General features: G+C 28.0%; 1 protein-coding gene and 1 non-coding gene across 3 annotated transcripts in view; one reads left to right on the forward strand and one right to left on the reverse strand.

Annotated features, from left to right (window-relative positions):
• The window catches only part of LOC126736425 (neurotrimin-like), a 40448-nt gene extending 17236 nt beyond the window's left edge, over positions 1-23212 (forward strand). Inside the window, exons 1-10 of one of the 2 annotated variants that reach the window (XM_050440768.1) lie at positions 14750-14948; positions 15018-15212; positions 17059-17266; positions 17363-17521; positions 17576-17704; positions 17758-17895; positions 22398-22547; positions 22648-22716; positions 22789-22878; positions 22938-23212. In XM_050440768.1, the coding sequence (XP_050296725.1) occupies positions 15147-15212; positions 17059-17266; positions 17363-17521; positions 17576-17704; positions 17758-17895; positions 22398-22547; positions 22648-22716; positions 22789-22878; positions 22938-23080 (1152 nt within the window). In that variant the 5' untranslated portion in view covers positions 14750-14948; positions 15018-15146 and the 3' untranslated portion in view covers positions 23081-23212. Of the gene's footprint in view, positions 1-9435; positions 9534-14749; positions 14949-15017; positions 15213-17058; positions 17267-17362; positions 17522-17575; positions 17705-17757; positions 17896-22397; positions 22548-22647; positions 22717-22788; positions 22879-22937 lie in introns of those variants that run through there. The other variant, XM_050440762.1, reaches the window with a different exon arrangement.
• Positions 3084-3155, reverse strand: Trnah-gug (transfer RNA histidin (anticodon GUG)). Its single transcript has one exon. It is a non-coding gene; the product is annotated as a tRNA-His (tRNA).
• Positions 23213-23433: the final 221 nt, after the last annotated feature.

Below are 23433 nucleotides of genomic sequence, written 5' to 3' on the forward strand. Positions count from 1 at the left end.
TTGTTGAATTGGTGCAATATCTCAATGATCTGCAATGGACTTTTGAATCTTACTTTCCTAAAGAACAGAATATAAAACTGGAAATAAACTCATGGATGCAAAACCCCATTTTCATCTAAATTGCAGAAGCCTGAAAATATGTCAAATCAGATCTATGAATTATTTCTAGAAATAACATTGGATGGAATCATTGTTCAAAACAATTTTACTAAATAAATTTTGGTACAGAGTTCGTGATGAATATCCACAACTTGCCACAGAAGCTTTTAATGTTTTTCTGCCGTTCCCAAAAACGTATTTATGTGAATGGATTTTCAGCATATACAGCTATAAAAACAAAATACCGCAATCTAAAGACTGGAAAATCTAATAGACTGGATTCAGAACCAGACATGAGAATTCAACTTTCTTCTATCAAGCCTGACATTACCCAGTTGATGAGGAATAAAAAACAATTACATGCCTCGCATTAAATGAACACTGATTTAGAAAATTCCTTATCATTTTCTAGAAATGCTGTTATTATACTATATGTAACAATTTTCTAAAAAGACCATAATAATTTTATAAACCCAACCATCGCACCAACACAGGTTAAACTTAGGTTATAAATTTCCCAATTGGCTTCCTTCTATATTTGTCCATTAAGCGTTTACGAATAATGGTACTTATAATGCTACCAATCAAGGTAAATAATCCCTAAGTAAACTAAATAAATTAGTGAACTTGAAATGTAATTAAGCACTAAAAAGGGCAATATTATTGACTACACTAGTGAAGATAAACCACTTCGTCAACAGGACACTCAGAATGAGCCATTGGGAATTCGGACCTAGCAAGTGCAAACGCAGTCAGAAGAAATCAACTTGAAGCTTGACGTCATTGGAAATAAAAACGCCATAAAAAGTATCAATGTTGATCTTGTTCAGTACCTACCACTGCCTCTAGGGAGCTACAAATACTTTTCTTGGAAGTTTGGTTACTGTTCCGATCAAGAAAACTCCTTATTAGTTAATAAATTCAGGTTTTATATCTGCAACTCTTGGATTGCTTAAAAATCAATATCCTTTGTCAGAATATCACAGATATTAACTCCAAATTTATTAAATTTTATTATGGTAGGTATAGTAGCTTCATAGAAAAATATGGTGTCAATGTCATAATAGAAAATGGCCTGGATGATAATGTAAATAATTGCCAATTTTTTTCCTGTAAATACTTTAAATATTGATCTTAAAAATTAGAACTATGAACTAATTGGTAGAATGTGAATATAGTATATGTAGAATTAACATAAGGTTTTAGCGACGATAATATCGATATGTTGACAGTTACAATTTTTTTAAATTATTATAATAGTTTTTATATTATTGCAGTATGTTTCACCATTTTGTAACTTCAACTCTTTAAAAATCTACTTAAATTTATAATTTTAAATAAATTGTAATAGAAGTTCTAAATATACCAAAGTTTTTATGCAACCTATTATTAGTCCTATGCTTCAGTAGAAAAATTTATTGATTTTTTATCTATCTTTAATGCCACTCAGCATAACCATATTAAATGTTTTAAAATTAAATTTTTCTTGTATTAAATTCCTAGGTAGACCAATTGAACAATTGTAAATTTCTGGATTTCTATACAGATGTGGATACAGCTGTTGGAGTGTTTATAAAATACTGTCAAGAATCATTAATCTTTGTATACCAATAACAAAGGGTATTGCAAAGGAATATCAAGTTTAGTTTTAAATTTCTATATTTAGAAGTGTTAAAATAAAAACAAGTAACGTAAAATATAAAAACCGTTTGAAATAGAGAGCATTTATCGGGAGTATAAATCCATCAAACCAAAAATTAACAAAAAAAAATGCTTACAAAAAGTAAATTTCAATTAAACATATAATGTACTCAGATTTTAAATCCTTCTGGACAAGAATTAATAATATAATAATGGTGAAGATAATTACAATGCATTTGCTAAACTAACAAATTTGCTTTGGTAATGTTTATATGAATAATTTAGAAGCTGACCCCAATATTTAATACAATTTAAATAATTCTGAGGTAATTTATTTAGTAAATTAAAATAAATTATGTTTGATATGCTATAAAAGATCTGAAAAAAAGCAGTTGGATCACATCTGATACCATCCTTTTTTATTTAAAGGTTTCCCCGATTTTTATAGTTTTCCCCTATCTTAATGTAATTTAAGCCTTAAAACCAATAATTTCTTTATTTGCTGAAAACAGGCAAAAATTTTTCCAATTTATTAAAAGAGAAATAAAAAAAAATCATATTTAGCGAGTTTAAAAATAGCATTTCTATTGCTGTATTGCACCTATCAGTATGGCTTTTTTAAATCCAGGTTAACAGTAAGTAATTTGTCAACTGTTACCCAGGACATAGGGATATATGTATGGAGATACGTTTAATACGTTTAAACTAGAAAATAAATGGGTTCTTACTTAAACGTATATTGTATATTATAATAAAAGCTCCTCAAATATATGGGTATATATGGACTTACAGTTAGTCACTATAAGGAGTTTACAAACCCTGATTGCTTACGTTAATTATATTCTAACTGTATTTGTATATTGAAATATACCTGCATTGTTGTTTGGAATGCATTTTATGGATGCTAAACCTACAACATATGTAAAACAAAATAGTACACTATATTATGTTCTATAGAGTCTATTTTTTTAAATTATTAAATAGTATTATTAATAATCCAACATTCTAATCTAGGATATCTCGTAATATATCATTGTAGCATGCAAGCATTTTTTATAATAAAGTCTAAAAAAGATTCGTTTAAAAAAAAAGGATTGGATTACGCTTATGTAATATTTTATAAGGCTTTTAAAAATTAATTAATTTCTTAAGAAGGACTTTTATTTTACGAATTTTCCGATTATAGTCAATAATGCTTCTATGTAGCCGTTCTATTTATCGGACTGGACCAAGACTAGTATCATAATAGTTTGAAATATTAAGTTTACGTATTCAAATAATATATATAAGTACGTTGATGTGATTAACAAAATAAACTATATAAAAATTATTCTCTTCGTCATTGCCGTGACCAGGATTCGAACCTGGGTTACTACGGCCACAACGTAGGGTCCTAACCACTAGACGATCACGGCTATCGGAGACATGAAAGCCAATTTAATTTTAATCAACATACTTTAATTATTTACACATTTATTATTCAGGCACTTTTATTATTCAACTTTATAAAAAATATTAAATTTACACAGATATTATTTAAATCAAGATACGAAAAAATCATGTGAATCCAAAATTTTAATGTATACAAAAATATATTTACTTTATCAATATTTTGTAGCTTATGTTAGTTTTATCAAAAGATTATTAGATCTAAAATTAGGTTTTATTATACCACGATTTCTTCTACAGAAATGTGTCTTGTGGAAAATTTCTTCTACAGATTTATTTTAGTATTTTGTTATTTTTTAGTTAAATCAGAAAATAAGGCTAGATAAATTAGCTTTGTAGCTAAATTAATCACCTTAGAAAAACTTTTTCCGAACTTTCATTAAACTGGCCACTTTATGAACTATTAATTGCATAAACAAAGTTACCAACCCCAAAAAGGGACATTATTCAGCACTAAAACTTACTTACGGACAAAATGTAGGTATAAAAAGCACTAAGCTTAGCGAGTTTCGAGTTTTGCAAGTCAAAGGGGTCTTTCGCCTTGAATACCTGAACAGATCCATTTGTCAAACGCGCTTCTCCTGTTTATATCTTAAGTGGATCATTTTTACTCACTTTTATGCCTACAATCGTGAATATAAAAGAAGCTTTTTGTTCAAAAGACTGTTTTTTAACAAAATGTTTTAAGTAAGTTTGATTAATATTGATGTTGAAGAGAATAAGTATAAATGAAATAACCATGATTTTGCTGTAAAATAAAACTTTTTTTAAATGTAATAATTAATTATTTATTTTTGATTTTAATCTCGAGGTTTCGACTTTCAGAAAGTAATACCCTAATATAAATCAAAGGATATATTCAAAATGATAAGCTTTTAATACTAATTTTCTTTTTTTTCACACGAATACCTGTCTTACTTCATATTAGGTACAAGATAGAGATAAAAGTCTAAGGGATTTAATTTAGGAAAGGATTAATCTTGGCGATCTAAATATTTACAAAAAATATATTTTAAGAGGTAAACGTAAATTCTGTCCAATAAAGTTATGCCTAAAAATTAATAGAGCCCTTATACAATATAAAGAATTTAAAGAGGAGTTTGAATTTTCAAATATTTAAAAAAAGTGTAAAAAATATTACAGTTTTTTTCTTTCACTAAATTTGGAAATGTTCGTGGCTTTGACATTAAATAGTTAATAAAAATATAATCAAAGTCAAATATTATGCGCTATTTAAAAAGTTTAAACAAAATAGATCTTCAATATATTCTATACATACATACAAACATTGACAAAACTAGATAAACAGTTTTAGTAACATTGTTAAATATTGATCTTAAAGTTTTTCATATTCCTTTTATCTTCATCTTTATAAAAGCGAGTTGACTGATTTATTACCATTATATCTAAGTAAACACAAAAAATAAAAATCGTTTAATAAGATTTACAAGCTAAAGGTATATATGTACATTACTGGCTTATATGCTAATGTTATTAATATTAATAGTCGTAACGATTATTAATGTGCAACGACGAAAGAAATATTATATAGTTGTTAGACATTTATGTAAATACTTGCTCAAGCCGTATTACATAAAGTTAAAAAAAAATTACAATAGCGTAAAAAGAACAAAAAGAAAGAAAAACATCCATTTAAGTTATGCACATTTAATTGGTTTTTAATAATAACTTCAGAGTCAGTAAAAGGATTTGTGTTTATTTTGAAATTTTCTTTTTAAATATTGGTTAATCAATTATTGGTTTTTTGTAAATAGTTTCATGGTCAAAGAAAATATTGTGTAGAATTAAAAAACGATATTGCTATAACTGTGTTCCATGCCATAGTAACAAAAAAATATTTATTTTAATACTGCTTTAAGAAGAAAACTACGAAATGTCCATGCTTTAGCAGTAATTTATTGGATTTATTTATGGAATGGATGCCCGAGTATGATTTATAAGTTCTAAAATATATTTTTTAAAATCATGATATCATTTTTTTTTTAATAATTAAAAAAGTATCTATTAAGTAAAGTAAAAGGATTCAAAGTTTTATAAAAGTGTTAAATCACATATATAAGTACACAAGTATTTAATAAAAGTTTAAATATATAAAAGTAAATTAGTAAGTCTTGAGTTAAACAGTAGTAAAATTTTTGTCGCTTAATAAATTACAAAATTTTAATGCTTTTTCATTCAAACTTTCCATAAAAATTAAGTACGATAATTTAAAATAGCTATATACCAGATTTAAAAAATCACGCATATTAAAATAAGTTCCTATATACAGCAAAGTGAAATTCAAGTTTATTATGCAGGCAAAAACACACAAAATGATTTTGTTTAATTTTTTTTATTGATGCAACTGTAATATTTTGATTTTTACAATTTTGATACAAAGATTTTAGTTCTTAAATAGTAAGTGTGTTCGCTGCTATGTACTATATATGATTTAATTAATTAAATATTAATTTTATCACAAGTACTTTTAATCATATTAACCTTTAATAATATCTACCTTATTGACCTAAAAAATACTTTTTTTTATGATGAAAAGAAAAAGTTTACATTTGTTTAATTATGAAATAGTTACACAAGTAAACTTATTCTAGAATGTTCAGGTTAAAAATATGATATAAATGTCACCCTAAAGTAATGTCCATTTTAATAATACGAAACTTTGCAAATATGCGTCTACGTAGATTTATAGTAGTTATATCTATGTACATGCATGATAAGCTAATCAATGAAACTTATTTTTCGCTGCCAGTCAGTATACTGAACCAAATGATTGTGTAAACGCTAACATTCGTGTTTGTGGCTAATTAACTCAAATCAGCACATCAATATTATCATTATTAGCATCTTGTTAGTAGCTGAGTTAGTTATCGAAATTTGAGTGACAATTTTAATTAAGTTTAATTAATTTTAAAGTCTATTTAAAATAGTACTTGTATAGGACTTACATATTTTTTACCACTAAATAATTATTGCAATACTGTATTCAAATAAGATTTGATTAGACTAGTCGGTGTTGGTTAAAATATGCAGTTTATTATTTTTATTTTTATATATTTATTGCTACAACTTACAAACACCACCTATGTGGTAAGCAAAGGCTTTGTAACATCTACGGCTCTATAATAATAAAGATTTATACAGTGACTAAAGTTTCTCATAAACTCGATAAAAATTAGAGACATGATTTTTTGAGAAAACGCTCGGACCCGTCGATTTTTATTTTAGGTTGCGCATTATTTCACATACATTTTTGTATACAGGGTGGAACAAAAAAAAGATATGACGTCATCGGTCATTTTTTTTAAATAGAATGCTATATTATTTATTGCATTTATGAAATATAGGCGAAATTCCATGCAAGTTTTGTGTAACATAAACTACATACTAACATAAATTAGCCATAATTTATTTTGATAAAAACTATTAATTTTCGAACTGACAGTGACATTCGAAAATGGAGATTCTTTACAAGTGCAACCATGGAAATAGAAACAATTGGCAGTGTTTATAACATTATTTTTATTCTCGATTTTACCTTAATTTGTAAATAGACGTACTTATTTGTTTTCTTGTTATTTAAATGTAAATATTTCGGAAACAGTTGAGTTTTAAGATAAGGTGTATTATACGAAACTTGCTTGGAATTTCGCCTATATTTCATAAATGCAATAAAAAATATACCATTCTATTTAAAAAAATGACCAATGACGTCATCTTTTTTTTGTTCCACCCTGTATACAAAAATTTATGTAAAATAATATGCAACTTAAAATAAAAATCGACGGGTCCGAGCGTTTTCTAAAAAAATCATATCTCTAATTTTTATCGAGTTTATGAGAAACTTTAGGCAGTCACTGTCTATCTAAAATGTTGTATAGAAAAAAAACGCACTACATGTTCCTTTCCTCAATTGGCCTTAGTTAACTATTGTACTTTTATATAAATAACTAGGTAACTTCTTCTGTACTTTTTACCATATAATTAAAAGGTTGATTTTAACGTTGGACTCTATCATCTTTCTATTTACCTTAGTTAAAGCATTAGCATATTTTTGTAACAAATTAATTCCCATCTTATAGGTTGCAGGCTCATTTTCTAATATTTTTATTGTTAAAATCAAGTTTTGATTTAAGGTATTTAATTTATTATTAATTTGTATATTAGAGTTAAATTGTTTCTTTTTTCATTAAAATTCATCTGACATTTTTGTGAGCATAAAAGCCAATAGCGTCCCAGTTTTATAGCATCAGAATTTCTATGCAAACAATTTGGGTGAAAAACAGACATACAAAAAATGCAGCAATAACTTGAAAACTCCTTTCTTTGGCAACATTTGAAAATACAGTTTATTTTTTGCAAATTCTTCAATTCAATTATTTAAAGTTAAGGTCATTGTCGGCAAAAAAGTCTAGTTTAGTTAAAACAAGGACTGATTGTGTTCGTCACGAAATACTGCTGTGGAAGCTTGAGCGGTTTGGATTCAGAGGTCTGGCTCTTCAGTGGTTTGGGTCTTATTTGCATACTAGAATGCAGAGTGTTTCTGTGGATGGTGCCCTTTCAAGGGAGCAGCTTGTGACTCATTAGAGTGTTCCTCAGGGTTCAATTCTTGGGCCACTTCTATTCCTCATTTATATTAATGACATTATATTTATATTTGCGGATGATTCAATAATTTTATAGCATGACACGAGTGCGATGAATTTAAATACCACAGTTAACATATTGTTAAAATCAAGAAATGGTGTGATTCCAACAAACTGTGTTTAAATATTTCAAAAACTAATGTTATGAATTTTAAATACAATTTAAATAATGTGTTTTTGGAAAATCGCATTCTAAACAACTTAGACGAAAATAATTTTTTAGGTTTATTTATTGATAATAAACTAAAATTTGAGGGCCATATCACGCAATTGTGTGGAAAAATATCATCAAATTGTTATGCTCTTAAAGTGGTCGCAGGAGAGGTTGATTTTGACATGGCGAGAAATGTTTATTTTTCTTTAATTGAGTCCCATTTAAGGTATGGTTTGTGTTTCTGGGGTGCATGCACATATTACTTATTTAATAGTGTTTTTGTTTTGCAAAAGAGAGCGATCCGACGTCTGTGTAATGTGAGTATGAGAGAGTCTTGCAAACAGCTATTTATCACTCATAAAATCTTACCTTTCTTACCTTATTTATATTGAAATCTGTTTGTTTCGTTCATAAGAAATTTAGAAATGTGAACACAACTAATAGGCATGAATATAGCAGTCGACGAGCTAATGATGTGCTCTTGCCTTTATCTACAAGTTCACTGATCAAAAGAACTTTTATATTTGATGATAAAAAACTCTTTAATCATCTTCCTGCAGATTTGAAAGGTATAGGTAACTGGAAACTTTTTAGAAAACGTGTTAAAAAACTCTTAGTTGCAAAGGGCTATTATGAAATAACTGAATTTTTGTCGGATAGATTTTAGTAATTTTTACCTTTTTCTTGCAGGACTTTAGGCATATTCTTTATATTTTTTACACCATATCATTTCGCCTAATTTGTTTCTGTGATTCTTTTTTTTACAGTTTTACATTTAATAGAATTGTATATTTCGGCAGTGAATAATATCTGTTTGTGTGTCATTAGCTTTGTATGTTTTGGTTCAGAGTCTTGGAGGAGTATTTCTGAAGAATAGGGATGTTGTTGGTTTTACCGGTATAGGTAAACCATATTCATGGAAGCAGAATGCCTTTAGGATGATGGACCATAGCATGCTAAATAACCTTTTTACATGTTTGTGTATATGTTTTTCTTTTTTACAGCTTTGTCAACAAATTTGCTTTTATGACAATAAAGCATATATTGATTGATTGATTGATTGATTATAAAATTTAAAAAAAACATTGATACAAGCACGAACTTAGTAAATTATAAAACACTTGTACCGAGAAATATATGAGGTGGATCTTGTATAAAATCAAAACAAATCAAATTAAAAACAAAACCGAGTATCGACGTATGTAGCTTCCTGCGAACGTAAACACGACAGTCTCGTATGACTGCAAATCTAATAATGTTTCTACTTTTTTAATATTAATAGTTATAATAAATTATAAATTATTATTGATAATAATAAATTTTCCTATTGCAAAAGAAATAAGCCTTTTAAGCCTTCACATTTTATGAATAATTTTTTACTAAGCAAGAAATCAAACAAAGCTGTGAAATAAAACATTTTTGTTTCAGAGATACCAAGTTTCATAGCACCAATTTCAAATGTAACTGTAGCTGTTGGAAGAGAAGCGGTACTGGAATGTATAATTGACAATCTCTCACTTTATAAGGTAATATTAATTAATTTACTTATGATTTATTTTAGGTGTATTTTGCCAAAGCTTTATTCAATATTATTGAATTGTATAAATGCACATGTATAAATACGCTGATAGTTAATATGGAGCAACGGATCATTCAACATAATATAAATCCTTGTTTATTAATAATATTATTCACTAACTGTTAAGATTTCTTTAACAAATATATATATATTTTTTTAAATATATTTTAAATCATAACAACTTTTAAACTTTTGTTTATTTTATAGCTGAAGATAAAAAAAGAACTTTAAATCTATTTTTATATTCTTTAAACTCACGTTCCTCTAAACCCTTGAAGCATAAAAAGTTCTCGAGTAAAATTAGGGTCGTCCTAAGGACTAAAACTCGTCAAGAAAATACTTAGTTGGATAAGTTTAGTGGTCCTTAAATTCTTTTAACAAATGCTCAGGAGAGCCATTTTACCAAGAAGGTTTATGACCGCCCTTTAATTCGGCTTTTTATATTTTTACCTCACACGTTTTTATTTGGTCGTTGAAGAGGAAAACATTAAAAGCTACAATAAATATTTTTTTAAGTATTAACTTAATATGTTTAGGAAAATAACGATAATAAGAAAATAGGATACATAATTTATTTAAAATAAAATATATTATTAAACGTGAAAGAAAATACAATTTTAAAGGAAATGCCATGCATATGAATACATATTATTTTATATAGAATATTATACTACTATATTAATATTAGAATATGCAAATTAAGATGTAAAACTGTATTATTAAAACGGCTAGTGTAAATTTATTTACATAGTTTTAATTACCAAAAAAATTAATCTATTGGTTGCATTAAAATTTCATAAAAACTTCTGTAAGAGGCATTTGAAATCCGTATTTTAAAAATTCATTAATGCTATTAATTATCCTAAAATTTAAAAAAAATATATATATAATTAATGAACAGCTTTTTAATAAAAAAAATTGAACTTTAAAAAAGTGTTTGCAGGTTTAATGAAAATTAAAAAGAAAAAATTTAAAATTATTTATAGAATTTTAAAAAGGTCAATAGCAATTTTTACATAGCGGAAAATAAATAAGATATTTTTTATTAATTAATTACAGACATGCAGTCTTAATATGCTAATATACATCGTATCGTAAGCATTTCATTTTACTTTAGAATTTATGCATATTTATAGATATATTATGTAAATTTACAATTTTTTCTACAAAAAGTAAATTTAAGGTGATTTGTTTATTTGTTTTAAAATTGTCAATACAAATGCAAGAGAAGCGACAATCAATTAAAAGTTCAACATAATTCTGCATAAAATATTATACAGATTGCTAGTTTACCAATATGTTATAGAGCTTATCTAATTATTATGAGATAAATTGCATATTTCATATTAATTAATTATAAATATGGATTCCAGATTTATTATTGTATATCAAATTGTAAAGAACCCTACATTCGAGGAATAATTTTCAATTTAATATTTTACAAATTCAAATTTATTGAAAAAAAGGGTTAAACTATGATTTCTTTTTTGCTCTGTGAGTTCAGGTATTAAATAATTTACAATAGTAATAATAACTTTATAAATTAATAGTAAATAACCTTTTAATTATTGGCAATTTTTAAAATTTTTTTTAGGGTTCTAACAAATTCTACTAAAATTGGTATTGGCTTTTACTGGAGTTACCTTTACCTACTCTGTATAAATTACTAATGACGCATTCGTCTACTGTATCCTTGCTGCACAAAAACTACTTTCCTTCCTTTCTGTGGCATTCTATTTAAGTCCAAAAAACAATAAATTTTTTTTCTTGGCTTTCAATTTAAATGATGCTAGTTTTTCCTTTAAACGCGTATTTTTTTCCTGCAAAATTATATATCGTTATTATTTATCGGTGTGCCCAGATTTGTACATTATTTATGAATTAAAATAGGAGTTTTTACTACTCTATTAACTCTATAACTAAATTAATTCTATCAATTTATAGTGAACAAAGAGACTCAACTACCTGAATGAATATTTTAATTACTTCTAGGCAGTTTAATAAACTCAATCTTTGACATAGTGAACAAAGAGTGATACTCACTCAATTTCCTGGACAAATATTTTCATTAATTCTCTTAATTTCAGTTATATGAATTTAATGATTTCATAATAAACAAAGAGAGTAATTAACTCAAATGCCTGAACGAATATTTGGCTTACTTCCAAGGCAGTTAAATGAATTTAATTATCTCATAGTCAATAAAGAAAATTAATGCCTCAATTGCCTGGACGAATATTTTAATTTCTTCAAGGCAGTCGAATAATCCCAATCATCTTAAGAGTAAACAAAGAGAGTAATTAACTCAAATGCCTGAACAAATGTTTTGATTACTTCCAATGCAGATAAATGAATTCAATCATCTTATAGTGAACAAGATGATTGTTCACTTTTAAGTGATATTTTAATTTCCTCTAGGTAGTTGAATAAATTCAATCGTCTAAGAGTGAATATTTACATTTTAACTAGTGAAAAATAAGACTGCTACAGAGAAGCATGAAGTACAACATACTATAAATACTATATTATATATCCTATATATATTATACCATATTATAGTAAGATCATACCTACTAATGAGTACATTCTACATAGTAATACAATTTATCGAAAATTTATTTTTCTATGTTTTAATAGTTGAATTGGCTTGGGTTAGAATGGGTTGAATTGGACTGTGATGGGTTAAGTTTAAATTACACAAATTTTAAGCCTTTTTTCATATATATGAGGTGCGATTTTCAGAAAAGTTTCTAAACTAAACTTTTTCCGGTACTAATGGCCTTTTAAGTTACATTGCGTACTGATATGAATTGTTAAAAACTACTCGATTCTTACGGCAAACTTGCCGGCTTAAATTTTGACCAGAGCAGTATAATTAATTACTGATAATTTGAAAATTGGCTTTACTAGGATACATCGCTTACCGCTATAAAATTACATAAACCTAAAAGTAAAAGACTTCGCAAATCTGAATCTTACGACTTGCCAGCGACTTAGCACAGTCCCAACCCTCAGCAAGTCATTTTTTAAGGGGTGTATTTAAGCGAAAATTTGCTTCATCGCGTACCGATAAGAGACTTTGCGGAATTGTTATTGGCACTTTTTAACAAGAAATCGCATGGACTGGCAATGATTAGCAAAACCAGTTATTAACGTCGATTGAAGTACTTTACTTTATATAAAATTCTGACAAGATTATAAACTACTTCGTCCACTTCGTTCAAGTTATTTTTAATAAATATATCATGCCGTCTATCAAAGATATCGAACAATAAAAACGAAATGACTACAACACTCCATTCGCCATTTATGCTCATTTGCAGCCGTCTAATAATTGATTTTGTGGACAGTCCGAAGAGTTTTCATTTCAAAAAATCGTTCTTTCAATTTTCAGCAGATCATTGAGAGAACGAAGAGCCCGATACTAGGATAATGTTTCATATTGCTCAATTGGCGGAAAATTCCAAAGTCTTAATGAAAGCCTCAGATACCGATATTCTTGCGATTATTTTGGAAAATGTTCATAAATTTCCTCACACCAGATCTGACTTGCATCTGTGAAGAAGAATTATTGGCACTACACAATCCTGTGTGAGTTGTACAAAGTTGGCTCTATATTGGGTAAATCGTTGTGAATCTTTGCCAGCATTCCACGGTTTCACAGCTGTGAGTATACCACTTTGTTCTGTAATAAAGATAAAGTAAGACCTTCTCAAATTGTTGAAGGCAGCATTTCTTTTCAAAGAAGTTCCGCATCTTTCTCAAATTTAGCTAACATTTTTAATGAGAAGGTAATTAATTGTATTCAAAAGCTCACATGAAAAAATTATAAAGTGAGAAATTACTAAAGTGTTAAGTGTAAAGTGTTGTTTAAGGAATATGTAGAGGTAAACAGCGCTTTCGAAAAAGAATAAGAGGTTTCAATTTTACTTACTGGAATATTTTGAAACAGAAAAATATGCGAACAGCCTATGACAATTTTATGTGGCTAAATACTACAGATCTCACATGGCTAAAATTTTTGGCATTTTATTGCGGTTGGTACATTGATGGAGGAGTCTTTAAACCTAGCTGGTTTGAATGTGATGCTGTTCCTGTAGAAGTTGACCATATTTTGTACTCATCGTCTCGATACTCTAAAGAGAACAAAAATCGTGATGTAATAGATAACATAGATGTTAGCGGCGAGGAGTACGGACTGCAATAAATATTTTTTAAAAAGAGTAAATATTTTCTTATAAGATAACATTAATAATACAATAAAAATTACCAAAAATTATTGGAGAGATAATACAATAAATTTATTGCTTTAGTCCAAAGAGGTTTTTTTCTGTTATAGAAAAGTTGATAGCATTTACACTGTTTGAAAACCAAAATAAGTTGCCGTAAAGCAGTTTTTAAACGATGCTCAATTTTAAGATTTACTTGGAGTCTTAATTAGTAACTATATTCCAATTAGTGAATATTTTTTAACTCAAATTAATTTAAAATATAGCCAAGCACGAAATGACCTTAACAGGTTACTAATTACTAGAGATATTCACCTCAATGTCTAACCAGTTTCTGTAAAATAATTTTTCAACAGTTGGCAGCAATCAGCACTATGTTCAAAAAAATTTTACAGGATTAATTACGCTTTAGACGGGATCTGGAGAATCCTAACTTTTATTCATTCGGTTAAAATATTTAAAAATGACTTTGTTCTAAATTTTTCTTTCGAAACTTTATAAGTACGAGACTGCTGACTGAGACACCCACCATAATTACAATTGCCTTCGACTCTTAATGGAATTCGCCAATATTTTTCATTGAACCACTATCAGTATTATCACCATTTTAATTATTTGTTATTGTTTACAATATGCTGTGCATCGAGAAGATTTCACGGCCATTGAATTGGTCAACCGGTTTACTAAAGCGGACGCTTGTGGCGCCGCGTGTCGATTTATTACGATTTGGCCCGTCTTTGTACTTTCTACCAGGCACTCTATGGTTTACTTGTTAGTGATATACGTATGGGCTTTGATTGGGCCCATAGCGGCTAAACCCATAAAGTAACGAGCGAAGTTCCTCAATCTTCGATCTTGCGCCCAGACGTCTTTTGAACTACTATTTAAGCAGTTCCGCGACGCATTTGGGGGTCTTTCCAGCTCCTGCGTCTGTCAAAGGTGAACCGTGCTGTCCGCTGTGACGGAGAGAGATTAATGGTGTAGTGAAATAAATCTAGTATCATCTCTCTCCGCCAGCACATTTTTACCTAAATTAATACTAAAAACTAAAATTCATTAGTGTTTCTGCATTTGCAAGCAAATATTTTTTGAAGCAGGATGGTCTTTAGTGGTTTGATGCCTCTCAAAACTTCGTAAGTAGTTTTCACCGTTGGTGACATTTTATTTGGTGTTCCGTGTTTCCATTGAGAAATCTCTCTTAGGGCTCCATGAATATGAGTTTGTAAACCGCCAGTCATGACCCAGCAGTGATGAAGATTTCGCCCTGAAGCCTAAAATCAGATGATTTCACCGCCCTTAGCCCCGTAAACCCACATCATGCCTTAGGCCCTATGTGGTGCAAAATAGCTCATCGCAGGCTCTCGCCCCCGAAAGAAGAACACCATGGGACTTGGCCCGTAAGCTTACTAGTCTTTTTATTTTCCTATTTAATTGACCTTAACCATATTCTTTTAATTTCTCTGTATGATTTAACATGAATTTATTATTATTTATTATCATCTTCTCATTTTAATTTTTTAAAACCTAAATAACTATATTTATTTTATAATTATGTAAATTAAAACACTTCAATACATTCCTTATTATGTAATGCTTCCGAAGTGATCACTGACGAATTCAGGTACCTTTGGTTATAAACTTATATATGTATCTATAAATTTTATTTATTTTTGTTTACATTTTTAAGACTATCATGTATATTTACTTGTATTTACTTACCAGATTTTGTTTGCCTTACAACTTTAACTCATTGTCTCTGATGAAGCAAGATCTTAACTTTAATAAACACCCTATTTAAATTAAATTAAGGTGTTTTACTACTGAGTGAGTGAGTGTGACTGAGAAAACTGACCATACAGAGAACCACGAAGCCGGCCTGATAGGTTCTTTTTTTTATCATTTAAATTTAACAGGGTTTCTGGAACCTATCAGATCTAGGGAGTTGTTCTTGTTGTTTAGAACTTTTAAATCAAGACTGTCGAACAAACTCAACTTCCTAGAAATGGTTCTTGTAAATCGGTTAGTCTTGCCGGAATATTATTTATAGCATAACAAAAAGTCAAAGTCTTATACTCTCTAGTTTTTTTTTACCTTTTATAAAAGTGTATGACCAGCATCTTTGGGATAATGGATGAATTTTTCGAGTTAGACTCTCTAGTTTTAATCTCTTATAATTTAAATAACCAGATTCCGTATATTTACAAAAAATACATCAACTTGATCGGATATTTTTTTTACAATCCCTTTTCTTTACTTGTGGTCATGAAATAATATCTAAATATAATAAAATAATTATTACTTCAAGGTATATTACCTAGTTTTCAAAAAATAATAGAAAAATACTATTTTTTATATCAAAAAATTTGTTTCCACTGCCAAAATGTCAATTTTATATATAAGGAGGGTTAAAAATATATACTGCAAACATATTTAAATTTGCAATGCATTACAACTATATTATATAAAATATCAACTTTTTAATATAGTGAGTTTCTAAAAAGTTTCACTTTTTGTTTAGAATCAAAAAAATTATTTATAACAACAGATTCTTATTTGATTATTATATTATTTGAAACACAATATAATAAACATTATTTTCAGCACATCCAATAAACGTATGAATTCAGACATACTTATAATGCATTTGTTGAATCAATTATGATATGACATTCGTAGGAAAATAGGTAATTTAATGCTATTAGCATAACAACCTATTATTCGAAGAATGGTTTTAATTAATTAATTCTTATCAAAGTCAATAAGTGAAATAAATTTACAACTGACTGGAAAAATCGATTTTTATTTAAAAAACAAAAGGGTTTCTCAGTCTTATTTTTTGTACTAATAGATGTTGATCTACAACAAACAGAATACCCTGCATATACAAAAATTTTATAATTTTTTTTCTGAAGCTAGATAGATTTGGTTTTTTTAAATACTCATATTCCAAAAAAGTTATACATTGCAAACAAAATGCCAAATAAACATATATAAAACATACAATATAATAAACCATCATTTTCCAGTTTTCCTGAAGAGCCATCCATATACTTTCCTAAAAGATTCTTTTAACATCACTTTTCTTCTAGATAATTTCCTGTTATTCTTAAAACAATATTCAGCATACTTGCAACACATACTTCATCATACTCAGTTCAAATTCTGTTACATTTAAGACATAATTCACCTCTAAAACCATGTTTAGCCACACCAGCTCGGTTTATCATATTTAATTTATTTCAGGTCGCATGGCTTCGTGTAGACACACAAACCATACTAACCATTCAAAACCACGTTATCACAAAGAATCATCGTATAGCGGTCACGCAGACCGAGCACCGAAACTGGTATTTGCATATAAGAGACGTTAGAGAATCTGATATGGGCTGGTATATGTGTCAGATAAACACTGACCCTATGAAAAGCCAGATGGGATATCTAAATGTTGTTGGTAAGAGATTAGAAAAAAGTATATTTCTTATATATATTTTGGTTAATTTTTCCATGAAATTTATTTTTTTTTACAGTTAGTATTATAATATTTTAGTTCCGCCAGACATATTAGACTTTCCTACCAGTAGCGATATGGTGGTAAGAGAAGGATCAAACGTTAGCTTACAATGTGCTGCAGTTGGATCTCCAGAGCCGTCCATAACGTGGAGAAGAGAAAATGGGGAAATGATTGTTACTGATAAAGATATTGAAGGCAATTATATTCATTAGTTGCCTATTATAGTGTTTAATTATTATTTTATTTTAGTGCCATATTTTGAGGGCCCTGTATTAAATATGAGCAAAATAAATAGGCTTCAAATGGGTCCCTACTTATGCATAGCGTCAAACGGAGTACCACCCTCTGTTAGCAAAAGAATTTTATTACGTATACATTGTAAGTACAACAGTTTTATTTAAATTGAGTATTTGGCAGTATATTATTTTTAGTTCCTCCAATGATTTGGATACAGAATCAACTAGTTGGTGCTACAATAGGAGAGCAAATAACGTTAGAATGTCATTCGGAAGCTTTTCCAAAATCTATTAACTATTGGACTAGGGATGATGATAGAATAATATCTCAAGGTATTTAATAGTTAGTGTTTTAATAATTAATTGTTTTTCAAAATAAAACTAAGAAATATTTCCTAAAGTTTCTTGTACGGAAATGGTTTATTTCGTGGAAACTCCAACAGTTGTATAAATTCGGCACGACGCGAATCAGTCGAAACTAATGAAGAAGTAAACATTTCTGTTAACTAGAATTTATATGGAAAAATATAAAGGCGATATTGTTGTAACATTGATACATACAAGGGCAGTTTTTTCAGGGTTCTTTTGGTTTTGGGGGATTTCAGAGTCCTATTTAACAAATAAGTTAACTATTTTTTTTTTGTTTTTATAATTATACCCAAAATTATTTTACAGTAATCTGAATTTCAAATTAAATAACAAAAATAATTGAGAAGTAATATCGAAAAAGATAACTGAAATTATTTTAGATACACTAAAAAAATGTGTGCGAATAATAGCTACTAGTACAATTAGAGCAATTTTTCTTGCGACAAATATAAACGGTAACAAAGTATGAAAATAATATTTATACAGTTATAATTAAAATGTCCTTAAATTTTAATTTAGAGTGTGTGCAATTAACACGCAACAAATTTTGCTACGATTTATATCTAAAAAGCTTACTACTTGTTGAATATTATCGAAATAAGATTATATAAATAAATAAATAAATTAGGCCTTTATTTTATACTCGGCAAAGAGTAGCGAATGCTGTTAACTTAACCGAGTACACATAAAATTACAATATTAATATAACTACTTTTAAAAAAGCAAATAACACATACAGAAAATATTTAACTAACTTAATATACAAAAAAACAAACAAAAATTTAGACTTAAAAAAAGGGAAAAAAACCTACCTAGAGCATGACCGAATTGACTTAACAATACAAATACTTAAAAAAAAGAGACATTCTACAATAATAGTAATATAAATAAAGTAAAAGTAGAAGAACTATCCAAAAACAAATAAATTGATGAAATAAAATAAAAATTGTTTCTAAATCGAACACAGTCATTAAGTACTCTATTTTATTATTGACTTTCAACCAATACTGTTTTTAATCTATTTTTGAAGCTTTGAAAAGACTTGTTAACATAGTCACTAATATTATATGTATTTATTATTGCAGTGAGGTATATTAAATGTTAAAACCGTGCGTGTTGTTCGGTTATGTGTAGAGATCCCTGTTTTAAGTTTATTACGTAAGTAGGCTGGATACTTGTTTTTTAAAAGATTAAACAAGAAACAACAATAATGAAGTTTTTCTCTATTTTGCACATTAAGCCAGTTTAACTCTTTCAGATTACAAGTTACGTGATCCCGTCTGCTTACTTATATGAATTGCGGATATAGGTAATTATACTTTACAAAATGTAGAAGGTTCTTTTTCAGTTTATTTGCTCCTATTTTTAAGCGATCTTTATTTTACAATGTATAAATTTAAAGAAGTTATTGTTACCACTTCTTTGCAGTTGCTTTTCTGATTCTACACTCCATCAAATAGATGATCCAGCAAAAGAAATTGATGTATTTTGATTTTCAATTTTTTTTTTAATTTTAAATGTTCCCCCTTCTCTCTGTTAAACTATTCTTCAAAATTTATTATTATTCGGTTCGTCAATAAATAAATAGATTGAACTCTAGAGCATTCAATTACATTCTTTAAATAAAATTTATTTTTTTTATTTTTTTTTTTGGTTCGAGAAATACATAAAAATGAAACATCTTATTTACTATAAATATAACCATTTTTATAAGGAACATTCAATTGCAGCCACTATAAACTTAAACTGTAGGCTATTTTAAAGATGCCGAAAATATTAATTTTAAAAACAAAATCAACCAAGATTTAACTAATTTTATCGGTTATTTACAGATGTCAAATTGTCTGTTTTATATGGTGGGCTTTTGACCAATATTCCTGGACTTTTTAAAACAGTTAATTTTTATTCCCAAATCACAAAACAAATAATTGCCTTTTGTCAGTTGTATTAATTAAGGAATTTACAGAATATACACTATGAAATCTTAAAATTTTCTCTAACTTACTGACCTATCAATACCTGCAAGTGTTATAGTATATATTGCAATTTAACCGTTGCTTCTTGGCTCTATTGAACAGTATATTAGAACTTATCCGTAACACAAGTCATCCATGAGTTCTAAAAAACTTATACTACAAAACTGCGTTTACTGACATTATTTTTAGAAGTCCTGCACGCTTTCTGAAAGATTTTAGTTTTTTACAAATTTATGGACTTTTTAGGATTTTTGGCATTGATTCTCTCAAGAATTTCATTATTCATATATTTCAGACCTCGGTTCTAAAATAACCTATCTATATTAATTACAATGCAAATAACTATAAGGTCAATCATCTTTAACTATTGAAAGGCCGAAAGTTAATCATTAATACAAGTCATTAAAAAAGAATGCTATTCTACTTATTTTATTTCTCCATCCTCAATTTTTAAAACTTAGCATTTCGATTTTATTTTAAGTTTCTGTTAATTTTCTTTTAAGTTTTCTCTTTATTGTGCTTCAGCGTTAATAAGAAAAATAAAAAAACACTAACTAACACGCATAAAAACATAACACACTAAAAAATTGAAAAATCACTACTGATGTTTATAACTTGACCCACCTTCACTGTCACTTTCACCGTATAGATAAAAATAGCTTCTATAGACGCTATAACTACTTTTTTCAAATATAAAGTCATTAAAATTATGTTTTTTTTTGTATCAATACTACATACTACTTTGTACATAGGGACCGAAGCGGAATAAGCCCTAAGGTCTTATAGTTAAAGTCCAGCGCAACGATATATTAGAATGGTCACCCGTCAAAACACCAGCATTCCACCTGACAAACAATGTCATCCACCTTCTATTTACATTGTTTGACAAGTAAAATGCTGGTGTTTTGACGGGTGACCATTCTAATATATCGTGGCACTGGACTTTATATATAAAGTCTATATATAAAATCTTTATATATAAAGTCCAGTGCAACGATATATTAGAATGGTCACCCTTCAAAACACCAGCATTTTACTTCTCAAACAATGTAAATAGAAGGTGGATGACATTGTTTGGCAGGTGGAATGCTGGTGTTTTGACGGGTGACCATTCTAATATATCGTTGTACTGGACTTTAATATTACTATTACAGGCTTTATTATACTTTATTAACTATATCTATTTTAAAGATTTTTCTTATTTTATTTTTATAAATAGTTAATTAATTTATAATAAGGACTAAGAGTAGACCAAATATATTAAAAGCAAAAACTCTCTCAACCACTTTGATACATTTCCTGATTTCATTGTAGAAAAATATGAGACTTTAATTAGACTATTTATTACTGGAAGAATACTGTCAGATTTGCTTTCATATGCCAATAGAACTTATTGCTAGAAATTAAACAAAAAATGCTACAGCATATGAAAAAAGGCAACATAACATCATAGTAAAAGATACTAAGCCATTTTTCACAGTGCACGTATTTTATTTGAAAGGCTAATATTGTGGGTAAATATAGTGCATAAATCTTTTAGTTTCGTTCTAGTAATTTTAAGGGCTTATCTGTCTCTCGCTTATAAAGAAAATCGTTTGCAGTATTGATGTCATATACAAGCCGTTATTTTTTTAATATCGAGAAGCAGTTCTTTTTGGTATATTAAATATTGTGACAAAAATCTGTGTAACAATAATTAGCAAACATTTATTTTTAATCAGGTTTTGTCACGTATAATTCGCAAAGATTAAATAATGTAATAATTATCAAAGATGATATACTTGTTCTTCGATATGTTGCCTTCTGTTCTTTTTGTGGTCAATTATCTACACATAATTGATTCACGTCTTTAGTCGCTCTTCTTCTTATGTTATTTAAATTTTTTAATTTATTAGTAAAATTGTTAAATTTTTATTATACTCTTCTGAAGAAAGGGAGACAAGGTTAAAAACCAAACCTGAATTTAACATTTATTGGAGCTTTAGAACGCATCTTCAATTAAATATAAATAATTTCTACGTCGGAACGGAAGCAAGTAATTAATTATTATGAAAGCAATTTACTTACATTAATTTTCTAGTAAAGAGCTTTGGAAACCATTTAAGGACAAAGTAATAGACTATTTATTTTTCTTTTTTCTATAATTTGAAAATCAAGAGTAAGCAGATTAAAGGATGCTTTGGTATATTCCAATTTTCGTCAATTTTTCCGTTAATGATATTAAAACTTTATTCATTACCATTTGATCTTAGCCTTTTAGTGATGATAGAATTTATAATTTACAATGGACCACTATTGTTTACATATTTTCCACCTCCTTAAATACCAGGTTATTTCTTGTAATAATTAATAAATTAACGCGTTCTGTTTCTTTGCCATTTATTAATTACTGAAAAAACCGCTACTGAAATTTCTTCCCGAAAATGAGACTTTTGTTTGACAACTTGGTACAACCCAATAACTACTAACTAGGTTTTCTCTTATTTTAAGGTACAAAATATGAACCGGTGTTTGTAGACAATACCTACAAAGTTCATATGAGACTTACAATTCATAATGTCAGTCAATCAGATTATGGAATATACAAATGTCTAGCAAAGAATTCACTGGGAGATACTGATGGAACTATTAAGCTTTATCGTAAGTAAGCTCTCTAAATCTCAATTATAATATGTTTTATTTCTATAAAAATTTGTTTCATGTTATATTACTTTCTTCTGATAAAAATGTATATATATAGGTATAGAAGCTCCCACTACAAAACCAACAGAAAAAGTCTTAACACAAGCGGCTTTAGTGACAATTAAAAGTAAGTTTTTTATTAATAGAGTAAATTTTATGAAATGTAGTAGTAACTGTTTTTTTTTTAATTTTCCTACAGCCGCTCCAAAAAATATGGAAAAAGAAAAACCCAGTGTTTACAATTTAGAAAACATGGAAGTACCAAATATCAAACCAAAAATGATTGATGGTAAGTAAAAATTTGATGAGAATCACCATAGTTTCTTAATTTCAATACTTGATTTGTAGATATAACCATTCTTAAAGATGAATTTGCATTGGCTGAATTACAAACAATATTTCCATCATCCAGTTCAATTAAAATTAGTGCAATAACAGCATTACATATTTTTCCGCTGCTTATTTCAATTTGTAAAGATGTCATTATTTAAAAATCATATTTTGATTCTAAATCTGTAATATACTGTATTTATAATTACTCAAAGGGTTAATTGCAAGCAATAATGTAAAGTTGTGAAAACTAAATGTCAAGAAAAGTTTAAAATAAAGGATTTTTTGAAGTACCTTTTTTTTTTATTAACAGTAGCTTCGCTATGATCTGTGCGTGACTAAATAGAATTGAATTCACATGATAGTAATAATTGCAATAGTATAAATTCAAAGTTTGCTGAAAATTCCATTATTAATGTTATTGACTATTTTATTTAAAAGTGTTTTTTTAACGAATATGCATGAGCACTGATAAATGAGCACTCACCATTAAGATAAAACTCTGAAACACTTA

Source organism: Anthonomus grandis, chromosome 1 (genome assembly GCF_022605725.1).
Source record: "Anthonomus grandis grandis chromosome 1, icAntGran1.3, whole genome shotgun sequence".
Classification (NCBI taxonomy): domain Eukaryota; kingdom Metazoa; phylum Arthropoda; class Insecta; order Coleoptera; family Curculionidae; genus Anthonomus; species Anthonomus grandis.